This window comes from Asterias amurensis, chromosome 22 (assembly GCF_032118995.1).
Source record: "Asterias amurensis chromosome 22, ASM3211899v1".
NCBI lineage: Eukaryota > Metazoa > Echinodermata > Asteroidea > Forcipulatida > Asteriidae > Asterias > Asterias amurensis.
The window spans coordinates 6,215,686-6,235,919 of NC_092669.1; the positions used below are offsets into that span (position 1 = coordinate 6,215,686).

A 20,234-nucleotide genomic window follows, 5' to 3' on the forward strand; every position below is an offset into this window, starting at 1 on the left:
GATAAAGACAGGGGTCCAATGATTCCCTAGTGCTTTAAATACACTGGCCACTATTGCCTGGTAATTACTTAAAATAATTGTTAGCATAAAAACTTACTTGGTTACGAGCAATGGGGAGAAGTTGATAGTATAAAACACTGTGAGAAACGGCTCCCTATGTGAAGTAACGTAGGTTTTGAGAAAGAATGAATTTCTTTCACTAAAATATTCACCCCGCACAAAGTATCGAGCTTTCTTTTTGCACGATGAAGATTATCACAATGCACTTTTTAAAGGGACGAATGAATGCCCAGCGCCTCGATCCCCATGCAGTAAATTAGGTTTGAATCACACACCTTGCTCTATGATAATACAGTATTGTAAGACTGAATAAACTTAGTTCATGTTTGCCAACATCCAGTTTTATTTTCTTGTTCCACAAGCACGGCAAAAAGGGGCGTGACGGCAACTGGTCGTTCTCTCCCTAGATGCTTAGCGCCCTCTGTCGTGCAATATAGTCTCTGCAATAAAAAAAATGGCTGCTAATGTGACAGATTGTATGTGACGAAGGCAATGCGAACGATCGTACAGATCCAGATAAATGTTGCGGAAAGGTCGTCGGTAGCCTTACTCCATGGTGTAGAGTACCTGCTCCGCACCAAGATTCTTTGAAAGTCAAAGACTGGAAGATCAAAATGGCGTCCATAATTAAAGGCCAGATTATCAAGCATCTTTCCAAGTAAGTGGTTTTTGTCCATGGGATGGATGAAGGTTTGTTATTCTACTCATTAAATAATAAAATTTTAACACGTTTTGACATTGAAACTAAGCTGCTTGCATTCATAAAATATGGCATTGATTTGACGACCCTGCATATATCTATAGATAGCCATCGCCTCTCTACGTAGCTATCTGTGATTTCGTGTATAGCTCTTGTAGTTGCCTGCATTTAGTTGTGGTTGGTAAAAACACATGGAGTAGGGTAAAGATGATGCCCCTCCCTTCTTCCATCCACATCTACATTGATCTAGCTACACTTGTCCAAGCCTAATTCAGCATTAGTTAGACAAGGGTGGGGGTGTGGCTGCCGACGGTGGATGGTTTGTGTAGAGATGTGTGCAAGTAAAAATGTATGACTCTGGTCTGGATGCCAACATTTAGAGAATCTGACAGTCTGATGGCCTCCTTTGAATTGAAGAACTGCTCCAACTCCAAGTCCAAGGCAAGGTTAGGCAGCAGCTCGATGATGCCTTCCTTGCCCTTGGTCATGTTGGTCTGCTTTTTTAACAGTACTGGAATTTAAGGATGACTGAACCGCTCTGCACCCTGATGAGGCCAGCGATTTTAGCCATGGGCCAATAAAACTCAGGACCGGACATAGCCCTGGTAGGACGTCAGTCAGTGCCACGTCGCGTTGCCTGCAACGGAGGAGTCCAACCTGGGCTAGACCGGACAAGTCTGATTGTCTTGTGTTTTTCAATGTTCAATGGCTTAAAAATACCTCACTGTGCACTGCCTGTGTATTAAGAAACAAATTATGAATTTTTTTTTTTCACTTTCTGAGTTTGGTTTCAAAGTATCTTTCAATTATGTTGAGGGCATTCCATATACCTTAATCGATTCCCACCCGGCTGATTTTGTTCTCAATTGTCGAAAAGCATTGTCATGATTGTGGGAAGTAAAAGGGGGCATTGTATGTTGGTATTGCAAATATTTTTCTTCTTTGCTTCCAGAACTAGAAACATTTAAGTCTCTGAATGTCCTGTACAGTGTACGTCACGTTTTGAAATAGCTTGGATCTGCCCTAAACGTAGTACTTGTCTCTTGATTTCAGAGTAATGCAAATCAAAGTTTTTGAAAAAGGGAAATTTAAATGTACTTTGCGTTTAAAAGATCACCTTTTTGGTACACATGTAATGTAGGGTTCAATTTTGGTCTAACAGGAGGTTATACACTGTATACTATACTATTTCATTCGAATTTTGTGAATTTTTCCCCACTCACATGTAAATGACTGATCTACGTATCTAGTGGGAAATGAGTAATATCACAAAATTGAATTTTGAGTCCACATCGGGCTCAAAATTAACACTCGACTGCAGGTCCGAGGCCATTACTTTTATAGCGTTAGACAAGTACAATCAAGACCGAACAAGCTTGGTGATCTTGCCTTTTTCAATTGACCAGCAATACAATGTAATGTTCCTTGTCATTAGTTGCTTGTCATTAGGCCTAACAAAAAATATGTTGGATTGCCCTTTCCACCCGGTTTTTTGCTTGGGTCGGTCGGTCTGGATTTTTTTTTTTTTTTTAGATGTCAAAGAACTGCGTAAACATTTCAAAAAAGGTCAAGTTGTCAAGCAAGCAAGGTATTAATCATCTTATACATCTCGCTTCAATCACTCTTTTTGCGCCTTTATTTTAATTCCTTCAAAAACAATTTCCGGAGTAATTTCATTCATCATGTTTTTCGTCCGTTCAATAAATGAGCAATACCATATATGGGCATTACTGGCAACAGCGCCCTCTGTTGTTCAATGGAGTCTTCGACTGGTTCCTTTTGAAAGCATGACGTCGGATAAACAGGCGTGTGGTTTGATATGTGACACAGGCTCACCCTATCCGTGCGTGTGAGGGAAATCGATCGACATTTTGTACGTTGCGTTTTTGTGAATGTTGAAACCACGACTGTTGCACTGGATAATTATTACTGTCGACTGTAAGTAGTCGGCCAAAAAGTAATATTTGTGTAAAATCCACCATTTTGAAAGCATTAAATATTCATGAAATAAAAATTTGGAAGTAAAAAAAGGGGGGAAAAAAAACGGAAATAAAAATAAAATAAAAAACGCAACTGAGATTTTGCTACTTTTACGGTCGGTCGGGATAGGGCAATCCAACATATTTTTGTTTTAGGCCTTATGTAGTCTTGAATGATCCATAACCTTTGTATTCTGTTAATGCTTGTTCAACTCATTTCGAATCTGGTCCTGTACAACAATAGACCGATCCACTAAGCTCCGCCCCAATGCGTATTGACCAATCACAACGCAACAAATAAGGTCTGACATGCGTGCGCGCATCTTGGCGCGTGGCGCGCGCGGCAGAGTTGTGCAGAAAGACATTGGAGAGGCTCACGTGTTCTTGCTCACATGTGCGTTGTGGGTCGAGCCTAATGGGTCGATCTATTTGTTGCCACAGTAAAAATGATGAGATACATCTTGGTCCTGATGTCTTGTGAATGTGGACCCCCACCCTAAATTCGAGCCATGCACATCCATTGGAGCAAGGACCTGTGCCCAATTTCATAGAGCTGCTTAAGCATAAAAAGTTGCTTAGCACAACAAAATTATGCTTACCAAAATACGGTTACCAGCCAAACTGCTATATGTCACATTTTCAAATTGTAACTGGTATCCTGCTCATTTCCGCTAAGCAAACAAATGTTAAGCAATATTTTCTGTTTAAGCAGCTCTATGAAATTGGGCCCAATGCTATCGCACATGGAACTTTTGAAATCTCTACATTGTAAAGCTCCTTCTGGTCCTTGCTTTAGATGCATGTATAATGTATTGTACATTATGGGATCCCCATGAATTTGATTAAACAGTTGTAGGCCTACACTGTACTTTAAGTTGAAACATTGATTGCATTTTTCATTTTCACTTTCAAGGTTTGCAAAGAACCTCTCACAAGATCGAATCCGACTAAGCACGCTAAAAGGAGAGGGAAATCTAACAGACTTGGAGTTAGATGAGGAAGCATTAATGGAAGTTTTAGAGTTTCCTTCCTGGCTGGTTCTTAACAAGGTTGTGTGCAATAAGGTCTCCGTCAAGGTACAGTAACAACCCTAGTAGGAATTTGTAGTTTTACTTTTTTTTTATTGCTGTGTAGTGTTAAAGGGAAGGTACACAATTGGTAATTGGTAAAGACCTGTCTTCTCACTTGGTGTTTCCAAATCATAAGCATTAAATAACAAGCCTGTAAAATTTTGGGCTCAATTGGTCATCAAAGTTGCAAGATAATGATGAAAAAAACAAAAAACCCTTGTTGGACGGATTTGTGTGTTTTCAGATAAAAGACTTCTAGCTAGAAGTCTTTTATTATTTAAGTGAGAAAGTACCTTTTTCTCAAAAACTATGGTACTTCAGAGGGAGTCGTTTCGCACAATGTTTTATCAGCAGCTCTCCCATGCTCGTTACCAAGTCAGTTTTTAAGTTAATATTTGTTTTGAGTAATTACCAAACGTGTACCTTCCCTTTAAGTTCTCCAACTTTGAAAATTGAAGGTTGTCACTGAGGCAGCTGGACCCTGGGCCAGGTTAAGGCCCCTGGACATTTATTTGATTGTAGTGTACACGTCACAAGGTTGTGGGTTTGAATCCTAACAAGCTAACCACTGATTTCACATTGACTAGAATTTTGTCGTCTAGTAACCGAATGACAATTTCTTGATGTGTGCAGCTCAATCATAGATGCAGACCTCAAAATAACCAAAGCACTGTATTCTCAGCTTTCTCATAGTTCTGTGAAAAAAACACACAGGCAAATCACTCTGGTGTGATTCGAGCCCATGCATGACCCTTGCATTGCTAGAGCAGATGTCTGGTCCATGTACAGTGTATGTACCTCAAGACCACTGAGCTAAATACATTTATAACATGTAACTCGGTGGGTAGAGGTGGTTTGAATCGTATTTGTTATTTCAGCGGGTGGGCCCTACCCTACGATAACATTTGTAATTCTCAGGAAAGTACTGAGCATACAGTGCTTTTAAAATACACATTGGTGTGCAGGTGTGCAGTACAGGCAATGAAATGAAAAATTTGCTATCCCCGATGAAAAATGATTCCTGATGGACACTTCCTCCTGACTTCTTAGAGCAAAGGTTTTACAGATTGCTTCTGAAGTATGGTGGGTGCTACAGAAAGCGTGGTAGTGTTAGTGTTAGGGTTAGGGTTAAAGTGAGGGCTTTGTTTAGAACACATGCCGGAGAACACTGAGTTGTCTACATTGAATAAAGTTTTGTGCTTGGAAAGAATTGAGTGTCCCTTTAAAGGAACACGTTGCCTTGGGTCGGTCGAGTTGGCCTTTGGAAAGCGTTTGTAACCATTTGTTATAAAATGCATAATGGTTAGAAAGATGTTTTAAAGGCAATGGACACTATTGGTAATTACTCAAAATAATTATAAGCAGTAAACCTTTCTTGATTACTAGTAATGGGGAGAGGTTGATAGTATAAAACAATGTGAGGAACGGCTCCCTCTGAAGCAATGTAGATTTCACGAAAGAAGTCATTTTCAACGAATTTGATTTCAAGACCTCAGATTTAGAATTTGAGGTCTCGAAATCAACCATCTGAAAGCACACAACTTCGTGTGACAAGTGTGTTTTTCTTTCATTATATTCTCGCAACTTCACTGACTGATTTAGCTCAAATTTTTACAGGGTTGTTGGTTTATGCATATGTTGAGATACACCAAGTGAGAAGACTAGTCTTTGACAATTACCAATAGTGTCCACAGTCTTTAAAAGTAGAATACAATGATCGTTCCACACATCTTATATAACATGTAGCGCATATCACCGTGAGGTCCCATGCGCTGTAAAAGGAATTCAACAATTATTGTACAAAGTAAACAGATATGTTTTCAACCGGGTTTTGAATTGTTCTGATGTCTCAGCCTGTTTGACAACCTCTGGAAGACTGTTCCATAACTGAACTGCTGCATATTGGAAAGAGCGGGAACCGTACGACTTGGTTTTGATAACTGGAGGGGTCAGAAGGGATTTATTTGAAGATCGCTGATTTCTGGTTGTTTTGTACTCCTGAACTAAGCTTTGAAGATAAACAGGGGCAATACCATGGATACATTGATAAGTCAGAACCAAAACTTTAAAATCAATTCTAGCCCGTATTGGCAGCCAATGTAGATCCTTAAGAATGGGTGTGATGGATTCCCGAGTGCGAGTTCTGGTGACAAGTCTGGCCGCTGAATTTTGTATGCGTTGTAATCTGGCAATATCTTTCTAATTATATGCATTTTATAACAAACGGTTACAAGTGCTTTTCAAAGACCAACTCGACTGATCCAAGGCAACGTGTTCCTTAAACACTTGAAAAAGTCTGTGGTTCAGTGGCTATAGTCAATTAAAACAGAATTTATTATTGTACCAGGCCAGGAGTATTAGCTTTGAGAGGGCAAGGCTAGTTTCATTTTGTACAAACCTGAACACTAACTGACTTAAAGTGTATGTATTGTATGCACAGCTTATATAACTTGATGCCTAATCTCACCAGACCATTAATTTGCATGTGGTTGCTGTGTGTACATTTGGGTAATATTACAATCTTGATTAATACACTAACCAACAGACTGCTAGTACAAAAACAAATCAGGCTTTGTTTGTTGTCCAGCCAAAATTAATTTATGTTTATGGTAGTATCTGAAAAATCTGATGATGTAGGTCTATAAACATTTTGAGAAAAGAGCTCTCTCGCTGAGTTCCTCGTTTTGAGGCAATCAAAATCCTTTTTTTTGTGTTAGAACAAGTCGTTATTGGTTCCATGCGGTGAGATAGTCGAGTTGTGACGGTGCTCTCGCGAGATCACTCTTCTCGCGCGAACTGCTGGTTGCCCGACTTCTGACCGTAGTCATGAGAGCAGTAGTCTCGCGGGGCAAGCAGTCTCGCGAGAATACCGCAGGAATCGTGGGGAGAGTTGGAATGCTACATGTATCACCGCAGCTAACATTTAATGACTTGTCCACAAGTCTAGCATTGTGTTTGACAGTTAAGCATGTATACATTATACTGTCATTTTTTTTTTGTGACACACAATTGTGCAAGACTGCATGGTTGGCTTGTGCGTAAAGCGCTCTCCTTTCAACAAGGTGACCCCAGTTCGATTCCCGGCCAAGGCTATTATGTGAGTTGAGTTGTGAGTTGGTTCTCTGCTGTGCCACGAGGGTTTTCCAGACTATCCGGTTTTCCTCCCTCGGGAAAAATCAAACACTTTTGATCTTGGCTGTGCTCGGTGGTCATAATGGGTTGATGTGGCTGGCAGCTAAGTGCGCCCTTGCATGCCTGCTTCTCGATAGTGGTAGCACTTATTCCAATTCAGCTCTTAGCTGAGAGTAAGGATGATTAGGCCCCCCAAATAATTATTATTTTTATATTCAATTTAGCAACAGTCCATTTGGCTGGTCATAAAAAAACAAAATTGAATGACCCATTTCAGTAGCATTCGATTTCACGCGAAATAGAATAGCATAGTGATTTTTAAAAATTTACAGAGTCTACATTATGCCTTTCTCATCATTTACATGTAGGCCTACTGTACATGTAATGTAATTTATGAAAGCATGTGTTTGAAATGTCCAACGTTTCTATGTGAAAGAACAAAAGCAGATGATCCCCAGTTATTACTAAAATAATACATTAATACATGTAGGCCTGCAAAAACAATTGTCTTGCTCTTGACAAAGAAAAATCTTTAAAAATCATGAAACAAGCGTGCATATTAAACTTTTCTGTTCTTGTTGCCACCCATTTTTAAATGAGAATGTCACACCAAAAGGTCCCATTACATGTTGTTTGGACAGACCCCAATAGTCACTTTAATATCTTTTCTTTAATTCCTTTTTATAAAAAATACTTAGAAATATGCCTATTTTTTATCCACCTACCTGTCAATTAATGTAAACACTTATTCCATTGCTTGCAGACAGTGTTCAATTTTCCTCACAGCTCAAAAACGATGAGTAAGGCCAAGTAAAATAAGAAACGAGTTTCTCGTCCATGCCCACCTCCTTTTTGGCCGCCGCCTCCCTTATTTTTTACTATTAACTATTTAAAAGAAAAAAGAATCGTCATACAAAATAATACAATTAATATTGAACATGTACTTTTTGTAGAATTATTTTATAATCCAGTCGCTAAAAAATTGGTTCACTTCAGCTTTGTATTGTGTAGAACGCGTGCTGTATGTTAAGAAAGAATAAAATGACTGGAAAGTGCGTCTAGCTTTCTGTGCATTTTGGTTTCCAGCACTTCGTTGGCAAGGTACAATGTAAATGTAGGTGAAGTACCTGTGGGTCTACGGTCGTCTTTACCACCCAGGGACGCGAAAGTGTATCTTCTATACTATAGGCAATAGCTATATATATGCAATAGCTAATACAAGCTAAACACGTACATTGTTCACTGTTTCTGAATTTGAAACTTGCTTTTTAAAACAAGTGGACTAAAATGAATTTTTTGTTTTGTTTTGTCTACAGTATACTCAAACAGCACAATATCTGTAAATAAATATAACTTGGCCATTGATATTTAGCATGGCGGCCATATTGGGAAAAAATAGCTCAAATTTGGATAATAGTGAACAGAGCACCCTGCCTCCTGCTTTTTTCTTTTTTTTAAGTTCGGTCTAAAACTTGTTTGTTGTTATACTTGGCCTACATGTAATTTAAAATGCAAGACAGGACCAAAATATTATTGTGATGATTGTGTACAATAATCAATATACAATATTGATACATGAAGCATTACAACTGTACAGAGGAGCATCCTATATGCTAACACTCCATACATGTACAATGTACATGTAGTCAGCGTAAAGGATTTCAGCCTGAGCAATTGATTTTGGCTGGGGGGGGGGGGGGGGCTTGATATAATTTATCCCTAGGGGCAGTGCTTTGCATTGATTTTTAAGGACTGGCATGTATAATGTTGATCTACTTGTATCATGCACAACTACAACCAATTAGCTGAATGTTTGTCAATTATGTTTCCTCTGGCATACGCAGTTTTCTCTCCTTAACGGCACTGGAAACCATTGGTGTATCCCAACATGCATTTATATAACCTGTGAAAATTTGGACTCAATTGGTCAACATAGTTGCGAGAGAATATTTAAAAAAAAAAAAAAAAACCAAAAAACCCCACCCTTTTTGCACAAATTGGTATGGTTTCGTGGCTTCACCTTGAAAGTCTTTTATTATTTGAGTGAGAGATTATAAACATACCTCTTTCTCTCAAAAACTGCGGTTCTTCAGACATGTCAGACATGAGAGGGTTTCCCACAATGGTCCTTTACCATGTTTATCAAGTAAGTTTTTGAGCTAAAAGGTATTTTGAGTAATTACCACTACTGTACATGTAGTGTTACCAACTTGTACCATTATCTAGAAGAGACGAGACAAATGCGTGAATCAGGGTCATTGTTTAAAGCCATTAGTCACTTTCGGTAAACAGTATTGTCTAAAGGCCCACACTTCGCGTATCACAACTTAAAACAACAAACCTGTGAAAATTTAGGCTCAAACGGTAATCGGACTCGGGAGAAAATAACCGGAAACCACCCTTGTTTCCGCATGTTTTGCCATGTCATGACATGTGTTTAAAATAAATCTGTAATTCTCGATATATCGAGAATTTATAATTGTTTTATTGTTTTCTCAAAAAGTAAAGCATTTCATGGAATATTATTTCAAGAGAAGTCTTTCACCATTACCTACTGTAAACCCTGTAAGTTATTTGTGAACTTTATTTTTTTTTTTTTCTGTTCCAAAGTGTATAATGGCTTTAAAGAGTTAATTGTGAACATTTCAATTTCCTTGTTTTTTTCTCGGTGGTCAAGAATTTATACAATGCATAGACCATTTGAACTTTGTTTACAATAAGTGTGACCTTGTACATTCTTTGAGTATTCTGGCAGGCAAGATCCTACACTGGTCCTATGGGAAAGTTGACATTGTGTGTCATAATTTCCACATAAAACCAAGAGTTATGAAAGTAGAAGCTGGACAAGTTTTGAGATGTGCCCCCTTGCATCATATCAAAAGTTGATAAGAATTAGACAATGCAATCTCCATTATAATATAAGATTTTATGTTTTCTTCCATTGAGCTTTGTACAAATCATGCGTGCAGGAAGTCCAGTCTGTGGCTCTTTTGTAAACATGTGATCTATACATAATAACAATATATCAATCGTTAAAATTTTGAAGAAAAAAAAAAGAAAACAAATCTGCTTTAGGACCTTACCAAATAATTATGTTCCTTTACCTGTAAATGAAGTATTTGACTTACTTTCTTTCATGCATTTTTCTTTGTTCTTATCCTACACAGATTCCTTGGACCAAGTTAAAAACACATCCTATAAGTATTGTAAGTAGTATTTATTTAATGATTTTTTTGGGGGTAGAACAAAGAAAATATTGACTAGAGTGGGATTTGAACCAATGACCTCCAGTGCTCTACCAACTGAGCTACATGTTTCTAGCCCTATGTTGGTGGTGTCCCTTTTGTCAGGGGTGCCAGTCAGAAGCCATACAACATTGTATTTCATTGAAACCAATCATTCTTCAATGAATGAGCACTGGTTAAGATTTCTCTGTGCACACATAAAAAGCGCGTTTTAATTACGATAATCATATTTTTAAGAAATTCAAGCCTAGAACGGCATAATTATTAGCAAAGTTGCTTACTTTGTATGGTAATGTCATGTGAATGTGGTTGATACATTTGTAGGCCCATATATACGTGTAAGGGCCCTTGTCAAAACTCATCCTGGACAGCCATTGGACGGCGCTCGTCCCATGTTGAATTCCCTTGTAGTGATTACTTTATTGGATGGGGTTTAGGATGGGCTCACAGTGACTGGCTTTAACCAGAGAACATTTGTTTACAAAGCCCAAGAGTGTTTAGATCGCTATCTACTGGAAACAGCAGGGAGTCTCCCCAGGGCAGGTTTTCGGTTTCACAGCAGGGCCTCAACAAATTGGTTGTGCACTTTTTGCACATCCTTGTTGTAACTTTGTACAGCACCATCCCATGATCTAACAAGTTTGGAGGTGTATGGTCTATATGAAACTCAAAGGTATATCTATACACATGAATTTAAAGGGAATTACCTATATTGAACAGGTGGCTGTGATTAGCATACAGATTTTTATGAGACGATGGCCATCGATGAATACTTTCATCAATAAGTTTTCATTTAATACTTCTACATTACATTGAGTTATATTCGGTGAAAACCTATCAACTCGAGAATGGAAGAAGGGAACACAGTATGGGTATACAGAAATTGGGCTAGTATCCCCGCTAGTAACTGCATGTCTCTTTCAAAAAACAATGGGTTAAAAACTCCACCAAACTACATGACCTCAAAACAGTGGGACCAGACTCAAACCCCAGGTTTGTTTATTTAGTGTTTAATCAGCCAGTGAAACCGCAGAGCGCTCTGTGGGGTGCCTTTTACTGTGTATCGGACGAGAAGACACTATTCAGCGTGTGAAACATTGTATTATTTGAACTCGTATCCTATGGCCCGTTCGCCAAAAAAATGACAATCGGATGAGCATCATCCGGTGGTTTGTCCAGGATGAGTTTTGACAAGACCCCTAAGCTGAGCCCAATTTCATGGCTTTGCTTACCTAAAGCAGGGCTTACAGAAGCAGTTAAATCCAAGCTTGTGTCAAGCTTATTTAACATGTTACATGTAGTTGGGATTTTCTGCTTGTGTTCTTGCAAAGTTCACGTTCAACTATGCCTTCTTCTCTTACACAGCTGTTTACATGTACCCATTAAAGGAACACGTTGCCTTGGAACGGTCGAGTTGGTCTTTGAAAATCGTTCTGTAACCATTTGTTGTAAAATGTATATGGTTAGAAAGATATTGTAAAAGTAGAATACAATGATCTACACAAATATGCCTCGAAATTGCGTGGTTTTCTTTTTACCCTGTCGACTAACACGGTCGGCCATTTATGGGAGTCAAATGGCCGACCGTGATAGTTCGCGACGTAAGAGGAAAACTGTGCAGTTTCGAGTGATACTTGTGTGGATCATTATATTCTACTTTTAAAACATCTTTCTAACCATATGCATTTCATAACAAACGGTTTCAAACGCTTTTACTAGACCAACTCGTCCGATCCAAGGAAACGTGTTTCTTTAATAACGCCCCAGAGTGCACAGAAGGGCTTTTAAAAGATAAATGTTATAGCCTTATTGGGCTACATGCTCGCAAGTTTTTGAGCTTTTTTGGGAACTATGCTTTGCGCTCAGAGTTCTGTTTTCTTTCTCAAAAGCCTATCAAATCTCATATGTACATCATAGAAATGACTATAGATGCATCTATTTTCCTTTTAGCAATTAATAGAGTGTTATACCCGTACATGTACTATGTACTATGTACATTGTAGCATAGCATTTACAAACCTTTTGTGTCAAATGTAAAGTTTTAATTGTATGAATATTAATTTCTTAGTGACTGTACACCTCTTTATAGCATTATGATGTATACAGTGTAGCATGCACAATTTACACGTATAATAATGCATCAAGTTTTGATAAAATTATCAGAGTAATTCCAAACCTAATTGACATCACACATGTCACAGTGTATGCATACATGTTATGTTTTAAAAATGTTGTTTCTTATTTCTGTAGAATACAGTCCCGGGGAGGCCCCGGGATGCTTTTTTACCCCACTGTTACCCCGGCGCACTTTCACAATGAGTCCCTATTCCACAGGGTTCCGGTTGCACGTTTCCAGAATACCCGGGGTTTTACCCCTTACCCCATACGTCAGAGCAGTGGTGGCTGTTCCCCGGGGTATGCCCATTTGCTGGGGCAGACTGGGGGAAGAGTGGGGGATAATGCGATCATAGTGTGAATAGGGCGGCCGTTATTCTCCTGGGGCAACCCTGGTGAATAGAGTTAGTGTGAAAAGAGCTATATTCGAGTACTGATTTTGACTTGATTTTAACATTATTGTTTTGATTGTACATATAGTATCTGGACCAAGTAGAACTGGAGATGGCGACATGTCGTACTCTCAGAGAAACAACGAGTACATTACAAGACATGACAAATAAACAGTCTCAAGTGTAAGTCATTAATACTCATACATAGATGGAATCTACTACATCTTCAAGCAAACTTCTGATTGGTCGATCCATACCATTGTGATCTAGATTGAAGCCATTGAATTGATGGTAAGGTAAAAAAAAAATAAATGTTTAGCGTCCCCCGCCTGCTTCCTTTTAAAAGGCGGCCTTCTTTTTTTTTCTTTTCCAAGGAATACCAAATTGGTCTCAGACGAAAAAACATTTACTTTGAAAATCAGCCCAGGCTGTGTCAGGTGGGCTAGTGAATAAAATAAATTAATCTTTCCCTTTTTCAAAAAGGCAGGACGCTAAACATGTGTTTTTTATCATTTGGCCTCATGATTGACATGATGGTGTCATGGCCCAATGGTTTTGAGCATCAATTTCAAGTTCCGGTGGTTATTTCATCGGAGTGTGGGTTCTGATCCAGGTCAAGACACGTGTATAGTAGAGCAAGATGCTTTGACTACTATTGCTTCTCTTCACACAGGGGTATATTCTGCAAAGGTTGATATTGTGTATTAAAAAGCCTTTGAAGCGCCTACAGCTCAGTGCGTGTACATGTATACTCCCCAGGAAGCTGAGAGAGATAAAATGAAAGTTTTTGGTAAAAAAAAAAAATGGTTTTCATTTTTTTTCATTTTTCAGGGAAAACAATATACATGTAAGCATCATGACTGGGACTCGAACCCTGACTCTGCTTCTGAACACCACTACAGGGCATACATCTTTTGTACATTGTGTTGCCTTTGATGATTCCAATGTTTCTTAAACTCAAGTACAGTAAAAAGTTAATAGAATCAAATCGGAAGTCATTTTATTGAGTAAAGCCGGGTTTATACTTCCTGCGAATGCTTTGAGCGATGCGAACTTAATTGCATCACAAATCCATTGTTGCGTCACCAAAATTTGCTCCGCATTTGCATTCCTAGGAAGTACGTGTATGAACCGGGCTTAACAATCTTGAACATTTTCCCCATGCAGGCCTGCAAGCAGATATGGTTTCCCAGAGAAGGTAGTGGATGGCATGTACATTCACATCAACTCTATTACCGGTCTTCTAAAATCAGACACGTTTCACATCAACCTACAGGTACAGTGTATGTAATTTATTAGCTGTTTCGTAGCGCAGCGCAGCGAAACAGCTTTTGTGTTAATTGTTTTTTGGTGTTTCCCCCATACACCGATTTGTGTGTTGTTACAGTAGCACTGTATATTCAGTACTTTCCCGAGTCCTGTGAAAAAATATCACAGGCATATTTACTCGGGTGGGATTCGAACTCCCGACCCTTGCAATTCTAGAGCTTACCAAATAGACTACCGAGATTGCCTGTAGCTGGAAGCAGTTCGAATCCAATGTTTTGGCAGTGGGTACTGCAATGATATGAAAGATGTTAAATTTGCATCAGGGATAGAGAATATTAATTGTTTTTTGGTTTTTACGCACACACCGTTGCAGTACCCGCTGCCAAAACATTGGATTCAAACTGCCTCTAGCTACCGGGCAACCGAGGTAGTCTATTTGGTACGACTCTGCTCTAGAATTGCAAGTGTCAGGGGTTCGAATCCCACTCGAGTAAATATGCCTGTGATTTTTTTTCACAGGACTCGGGAAAGTACTGAGTGTACAGTGCTAACACATCGGTGTATGGGTAAAAACCAAAAAACAATTAATAGTCTTTATCCCCGATGCAATTTTTACATCTATCAGAAACAGCTTTTGTTTTTGTTTAAGCATTTTTTGAGCTGTTTCATATCGCAGCGCAGTGAAACAGCTCTTGTTTTTGTGAAAGTTTTTTTTCTTCTTTTTTTTTCTGGTTCAGTAAAAAAAGCCATTGAAATAACACACGGTTCGTTTAAGCAGTCTTTTGCATAGTTCCTAAAAGGCAATTGCAATGACACTTTAAGTGATCAATGGTATTGATGTAATGGTCTGCAATGACATGAATGACGTCATGATGACGTTATCACCTGTCACGTGACGTCGTCTTAAATATTTGAAAATCTGTATCAAATCAGCCACAAGAGACCATAGGTTTCTGTTGGCGGGATTGGGTAGGGACAAATTAGGTCTTCATTTTAGTTTGTGTGTGTGACCTCACATGACCTCTACTTCCGGTCCAAACCGGAAGTGCCTAGTTATTCAAAAGTGGCAAAATTTATGAACTTGCTTTCAACAGTGTCAGTGTCTGGCAATGGTGGGCAGTTAAAACAAAATACTGACGACATCACAATACACAAGATTGCCCTCTAGCGACAGGTTGAAAACTCTACAAAATGGACTTTTTAAAGATGTGTGTGGTGAAGTTTTTTGTAATCACCTCAAAATTGTAACACATGTTGATCGTCAGGCAGGCATTATATGTGTGAAGTGACAGATCAATGACGTCACTGGGGATCACTGACGCAGACATGCCAACAAGTGCGTTATTCCCGTATTTCAGACGGGTTTTTGTAAAAAAATACGGGTGTACTGGTATTGAGCATCGCCACCGCAAAAAATACAATTTTCTCCCTGTTGGCCGTCGTGACCTTTTTTCAACTCAAGTTCAATATTTTTTTATTGACACAAATAAGTTTTTGGCCGACTACTTACGGCCGACAATGATTATCCAGTGAACTCTATTCGTGGTAGAAGTTCCTTCAACGCTCACCCACACATACATCGAGCACAAAGGAGATTCCCTTGCATCCATAGTCATTGCCTGCACACTAGTTTATCTGACGTCCCAATTTCACAGGGAACCAGTCTAACACAATTAATTGAACAACAGAGGGCGCTGTTGTCAAAAATGCCCTTATATGGTATCGGTCGTTTGTGAAGGGACGAAAAGCATGGTGAATGAATTGAGTTTGCAAAAGAATTTGACAAAATAAAGACGCAAAAGAGCGCCTGAAGCGAGATGTACATGTATATAAGATAAATTTAAGAACTATGCCCCCAAATGCAAGAAACAAAAGTTTTGGGATGATGTGTTGTCTTCTTCTTTGAAAATAAATTAATTTTGTTTTTTTACTTGTCTTCTTTTGACAAAATGAAATTTACCAAGGGTTTCTATATGAATAAGATATGATTTATCAATATCTTTTAGATAATATGATTTATCAATATCTTTTTCATACAAAACCTGTTTAACTGGGTTAACCACCCATAGGGAAACATCTGCCCAATTTTTTAATTTTTATTTTTTCCCCCAATTTTTACATTACTGGTTTAATTAGGCTGTTCGATAACTTAATGGCCTCACACCTTTTTTTTGCCTGTCTCGGGACTTGAGACTACGTTTACGCATGTTTTATCAAAAACTAGGTTTTTGATGCAAAATACAGGTTTTGGGGTTTCAGAATACAGTGTTGTGATCCCAGAGGTTGGCATGTCTGGTGACGTGGCATTTTGAAACTTTGTAGGTTCTTAGATATTGGCAAGTTCTTGTAAATTGTGAAATGACGTTATGATGACATCATCACATGTTTTTTATTTTTTTTATTTTGCACTATAAAGTCATAAACTGCTAACTGATCCTTAGTATAATCTAACAATTTTTTTTTAAATAGGCTGGATACATGTAGGTCATAACTGCTTTGATTAAAAAAGAATTTCATATTAAGTTGATTAATTTGAAAATCTTTAACGAAACAGCTATGCATTTGTGCACAAATGCAATCATGTCTAGTTTATTTATTTATTTCCACAAAACAAAATGGAGAAGATAAATTTAAAGATACATAAAATGTACACTACATGTGTATAAACAATAAAAGGTACATACATGTGTTTAAGGGAAAGGAATAACCCTGACACTGAGTGATATTTTCAAGTCTAGACGTAGTCGTACAATCGTCCAGTAGCCTCGAGCATGGTTATTGTGCAATCAGGCGTACTGACAGACGTCTACGAGTAACAACCAGTCACACATTTCATACAGCTCCCTGAAGTAAACAGAAAATAAACCTTTACAAGGGTTTACCCTATGCACAAGCCAACTTATCAGGTTGTACCTGCGATTGCATGTCGATACGCACAAAACATTGTGGCCTATACTCAATGTAATAATAATTTTTGTTTTAAAAATCATCAAGAAAAAAACCTAGATCCCGATTGCATTATTAGTTCATTTTCATGATGTACATGATGTACATGTTCATGTACATTACACGACATGTAGTAGTGCCAAGATTAGCACCAAGTACATGAAGTAAAAAACATTCCAAAGACCTTGTTCCAGTCCAGTAGACCCGATCAGCCCAACTTTAAAAAAAAAACAATTCCAGAATGCTTGAGTAGAGCCCACAGTCTCAAAAGTTTTGGATAAAAAAAAAGAGAACATAAAAAAGATAAATTGCAATCTGAAAGGTCACTGATTATTATCTAAAATCATCCAGATACAAAATACATGTAATTTGTTTGCTTAAAATATTGTCAATTTCAAAAAAATTACATGTAGTATTTTTTTAGCTAACACATATCACCGTATTTTGATTGCAGCATTAGTTTTGTTTTCCTATTTTTTACCCTTTGAAAAAAAACCTGATAAATATTGGTCTGTGCGAGCCTTAGACCGTGTGTATGTACAATGTTTGTAATACACAATCTGAGAAACTTTCAAATGCAGAAACATTTCTCAGACTGTAATGTCTCCTTCTAAAAATCACATTGGTTTAATAATAATGTCATACTCGTAATGTAATGACGGCTGCAATTGTCTGCTGCTACATGTACATAGATCTCCCAACTACCAAGTTCAGAAGCTCCAACGGGTCCAGAATGCCGTAGCCCGTCTAGTCACAAACACACGGAAATACTCGCACACACCAGTCCTAAAAGACGCCTTCACTGCTAACCAGTTGAACAGCGACTTGCATACAAATTCCTTCTCATCATCCTGTCCATTAAACTGTTAAAGTTCTCCTCGCCTATACATCGCTTCTCTCATCAACGTCCATAAGCCATCTATCTCAGGTCTCCGTTCTTCCAGTTATCTACATAGTATCTCTAGTTGTCCCAAAATGGAAAAGCTGATGGGGTGATGGAGCATTTGCCGCACTGCCCCTCAACTTGTTGAACAAGCTTCCCATTGCAGTCAAGATATGTAGGACTGTTGATAGTTTCAAGATCAAATTTAAAACAAACCTTATGACAAGCCATTCTTAATAACTGTTTTTCTTGTACGTGCCTTGAGCACCCCTTGAGTGGATATGTTTTTGCACATTTTAATTGTCTTTATTATTATTAATATTACATTGTTCACAGCTGCAGTTTTCATGCTGGTCATGCTGGTTGGTATTTCTAATTTCTTTCCTAATATTAAAGTTTGTCATGTTCTTGTTGTTAGATTGCTCAGCTGATTGTCCAAAGCACTACTCCACATTGGAAACCAGCTGATCTACGCTATACTCGCATCAAAGACTCCAACAAGGAACAGATCCTTACCTTCAAAGAAGTGGAATGGTCCACTGTTCGCCTTACATTAGATGCTATTGAGACTGATGCGGAACGGCCCACTACTCCAATTAGGTTGATCACAAATCAAGGAAAGGTGAATATCTAACACCAACCTACTGAGTATTTAACATGTTAAAGGACTATAAAACCTGGAAAATTGTAAAATTAAATGTTATTCCCTGCTGGCAAAGCCAGCTGAACGGGCATATACATGTAGGCCCTAGTGTTTGCTTTGTCCTTGTGTGTGCTTGCATGTGTGTGTTATCATTGTCCACATGGATAACTCAAGAAGGACTTGGCGTAGCAACTCCAAACTTAATTTGTGGATTGGTCTTGGGATCCCCAGAAGCCTAATTTGTTTTTGGACCCCCTCTGCTAAATATTAAGGTCATTATGGCTAAAACAAAAGATATTTTGTTCGAGCAATAACTTCAAAAGGGCTTGAAAAGCATATCAACTCCAAACTTAGTCTGTGGATTGGTCTAGGGATCCCCAGAAGCCTAAGTTGTTTTTGGACCTCCTCTGTTAAATATTAAGGTCATTATGGCTAAAACAAAAGAAGTGTTGTCCGAGTGATGACTCAAAAAGGGCTTGAAAAGCATATCAACTCCAAACTTGGTTTGTGGACTAGTCTAGAGATCCACCTGAAGCCTATTGTTTTTGGACTGCCAGGACAAAATGTCAATGTCATTATGGCTAAAACAATTTTAAGATATATTGTCCAAACAATAACTCAAGAATGAATTTAATGTCAGTGTGGCATTTGTGTTTGTCAACACACCATTCTTGTTTTTATATTTAAATAAAATGTCCATAACAAACAATAGGGCCTCTCATGATAATTTTTATTTCTACGTTTCATGTAATTATTCAAAATATCGGAGTCTTTTATAAGGTGCTTCAAGGGTTTTGGTACTTTTTACAACACAAAACACAATGTCCACAGATTTACATTAAACTTACACCGTTTGAAGATAATGGTTGTAGAAAGCGTACCTTAAAATATTACTTGCTGTAGTTTTTTAGAAATGAATAAAACAATGTCACAAAAATACTTTTTACATGCTGAGCAAATTTTTGTCTCCTGAGACAAACAATTGTTTTTGTAACTTGTTTTACTCATTTCTCAGCTGCCAGTAATAACAATAATAATAATACAGGCTTGTAAGGTGCACAAACCCACCCTGCTGGGTGTTCAAGGCGCAGTAAAACCAAAAACAAAACAAAAGAAAGCAGACACAACAAAATTAGTCCTTGACATAAAATAAGTTTTGAGAAGACGTTTGAATTTTGTGGTACAAAGACAAGATCTAAGATTAAGTGGTAGAGAGTTCCAAATGCGTGGCGCAGCTGAAGAAAAAGACCCGTCAACCCAGGAGTGTCGAGACTTGGGTTCAATGAGGAGAAGCATGTGACTTAATCGAAGATTCCTTGACGGAGTGTAAACTTGAAGTAAGGAAGATTAGCCTCCTAAATTATGGTTTTGAATATTTTCTACACAGGTGCGAGTTACAATCAAGAAGCATGAGATAGACTGTAGTCTCATATCATCCAAGCTGCAGATGTTACTGGATGATATTCTCTGGGTTTTGACTGATTCTCAGATGAAGGCAGTAATCCTTCATCTACGAAGTCTTATGCCTGTCATTGAGAAAGCAGCCAATCAGAGCAAAGCAAGGGCAGCTGATAAAGGACAGGTAGAAATTGGCTTCTTTTAGAAACCTTGACTTATGGTTTGGCAGGGCAGGAGATTAGGCCTGGGCGACTAGTAAAATTTACTACTCGACTAGTCGCAACTCAAATAGTCGCAACTACATGTACGACACTCATCGCGACTAATTTTTAATTCTCAAGATGCATTGTGGCATTTTCGGCAATATAGTAAAACTCAAGCTGAATGGATTGTGTCACTGAT

At 38.3% G+C, this 20,234-nt stretch overlaps 1 protein-coding gene across 3 annotated transcripts in view; it reads left to right on the forward strand.

Annotated features, from left to right (window-relative positions):
- The first annotated feature begins 532 nt into the window (after window positions 1–532).
- The window catches only part of LOC139953837 (bridge-like lipid transfer protein family member 3B), a 53,940-nt gene continuing 34,238 nt past the window's right edge, over window positions 533–20,234 (forward strand). For all 3 annotated transcript variants that reach the window (XM_071953408.1, XM_071953410.1, XM_071953409.1), the window contains exons 1-7: window positions 533–718; window positions 3,653–3,815; window positions 10,109–10,147; window positions 12,782–12,876; window positions 13,861–13,969; window positions 18,210–18,413; window positions 19,822–20,016. In XM_071953408.1, the coding sequence (XP_071809509.1) occupies window positions 675–718; window positions 3,653–3,815; window positions 10,109–10,147; window positions 12,782–12,876; window positions 13,861–13,969; window positions 18,210–18,413; window positions 19,822–20,016 (849 nt within the window). In that variant the 5' untranslated portion in view covers window positions 533–674. The remainder of the gene's footprint in view (window positions 719–3,652; window positions 3,816–10,108; window positions 10,148–12,781; window positions 12,877–13,860; window positions 13,970–18,209; window positions 18,414–19,821; window positions 20,017–20,234) is intronic.